Raw genomic sequence first — 2,011 nt, forward strand, 5'->3', positions numbered from 1 at the left:
TGTATTTATTATTTATATATATATTTCAGAAGAAATGTATTATTTTATTATAGATATTATATTAAAACTATACTAAAAGAAAAGAAGAAAGGATTTCATCAGAAGGCTTGAAAGGAAGGCAGAGAATGGGATGATAACAAAAGTTCCTGACTCTCAGAGAGTCTGAGCCAGCTGGCTGTGATTGGCCATTAATTAGAAACAACCACATGAGACCAATCACAGATGCACCTGTTGCATTCCACAGCAGCAGATAATCATTGGTTACATTTTGTTCCTGAGGCCTCTCAGCTTCTCAGGACAAAAAATCCTAAGGAAAAGATTTTTCATAAAACATGTCTGTGACATTGAGATCATCTCGTTCCACACCCTGCCATGGACAGGGACACCTTGCACTATCCCAGGTCCCGTCCAACTGGCCTGGAGCACCTCCAGGGATGGGGCAGCCCCTGTAGGTAAAGCCCCCTTGGGCAAGGTGAGGTGGCTGCACGGGTCACTGTGCTCCCCGTGGAAGAGGAACCTCCTGGGGCCCCAGCTGTGCTGCAAGGCCCTCTGTGCAGCTGTGCCTGGGAGGAGGAAGGGTCCATGAGGAGCAATCATCCCCTTCCCAACAGTTTTTCTGCCATCCCAACAGGAACTATGTCTTCCAGAGGCGCTACGTCCGTTTTGATGGCAAGAACCTGATGTACTCCAGCAGTGAGAAGGTACCAAGGGCACAGGGGGGCAGGGTGGGGAGGCTGAACCTCGACACCACCTGGGGAGCTGCCACATCCCCTTGGCCTGCCCTCGTCCTTCTGGAAGGAGCCAGCAGTGCTCTGCCATCACCAGCGTGGAGCAGCCGATGCCTGGCAGGCTCCCAGCACAGCCTCAGCCATGGGAGCCCAGGAGAGCAAGGGGTCCCTCTGCCAACAGGGAGCAGGAAAGGGGAGGTCCTGCTGGAAACAGGGACAGCCATGGATCCACCCCTTCCCGAATTCCCAGCACTCACCTGGCTGCTGATGCCTGCAGGCTGTGCTGTGAGGCAGCACCAGCAGAGCACCCAGGGGATGTGGAGGATGTGCCAGGTCATGGAGGTGCCCTGTGGGAAGGGCAAAGGGGGTAATCCCACCTGGGGCTCGTTCCAGGAGCCCTATCCCAAAGGAGTGATCCCGCTGTCTGTGATTGAAATGGCTCGTTCCACCAAGGACAACAAGTTCCAGGTCATCACCAGCCATCGGATCTTTGTTTTCCGTGCTGAGAATGAGGGTGAGTGACAACCTGGCCCAGGGCCCAGCAGCCCTAAGGACCCATCCCTGCCTCCCTTCTCCAGGCAGAGCACCCTACAGGCAGCTCTCATCCCATCCCCAAAACATCCCCTGCCTCCCTGCCTGCCCTCTGGGTGCTCTGCTCCGTGCCAGGGCTGTGGGGAAGGGCTCAGCCCCGCTCCCTCCTGCCTGGTCCCCAGCCCAGAGGAATGAGTGGTGCTCCACGCTGCAGAAGAAGGTGATGGAGCAGCGCCTGGTGGGGTCCCGGCCCCGGCCTGCCAACACTGCCCACTGCCAGAAGTCAGGAACCCTGGAGCTGAAGGGCCACAAGTCCAAGGTTTTCGCAGCCCTGAGCCTGCCTGAGATGTGGCTGTACAAGAGCGAGCAGGTTTGTTGCCAGACCCCTTCGTGGGATGAGAGGGATGGAGGGAGCTGAGCCAGGACTGGTGCCAAAGGGAGAGCAGGGAGGAAATGGGTGGGCAGGAGAAAGGGAATGGCAGTGCAAGAGGCTGGAGATCCTGCCCAGGGCAGCAGTGAGGGGTACCAGGAGTGGACACCCCTCCCAACCTTCTCACTATCACCAAACCATCATCATCTCCACCAGGCATTTTGGTCTTGGTCACACCAAGCATCCCAACACATCCCAGGACAGCTGGATCAATGGCAGCAAACACATCTGCTGCAAGGGACACTTACAGGGACAGCTGGTCCCTGTCACCTCCCACGCTGCTGCTGTTGCTGCCCACAGAACACCTCACTGCCTTCCTGCT

General features: G+C 56.4%; 1 protein-coding gene across 1 annotated transcript in view; it reads left to right on the top strand.

Moving 5' to 3' along the window:
• Positions 1-2,011, top strand: part of ARAP3 (ArfGAP with RhoGAP domain, ankyrin repeat and PH domain 3) — a 28,910-nt gene that overhangs the window by 14,364 nt on the left and 12,535 nt on the right. The window contains exons 5-7 of the mRNA XM_031063808.1: positions 632-701; positions 1,122-1,242; positions 1,442-1,629. Coding sequence (XP_030919668.1) covers positions 632-701; positions 1,122-1,242; positions 1,442-1,629 — 379 coding nt within the window. The remainder of the gene's footprint in view (positions 1-631; positions 702-1,121; positions 1,243-1,441; positions 1,630-2,011) is intronic.

Source organism: Geospiza fortis, unplaced genomic scaffold (genome assembly GCF_000277835.1).
Source record: "Geospiza fortis unplaced genomic scaffold, GeoFor_1.0 scaffold320, whole genome shotgun sequence".
NCBI lineage: Eukaryota > Metazoa > Chordata > Aves > Passeriformes > Thraupidae > Geospiza > Geospiza fortis.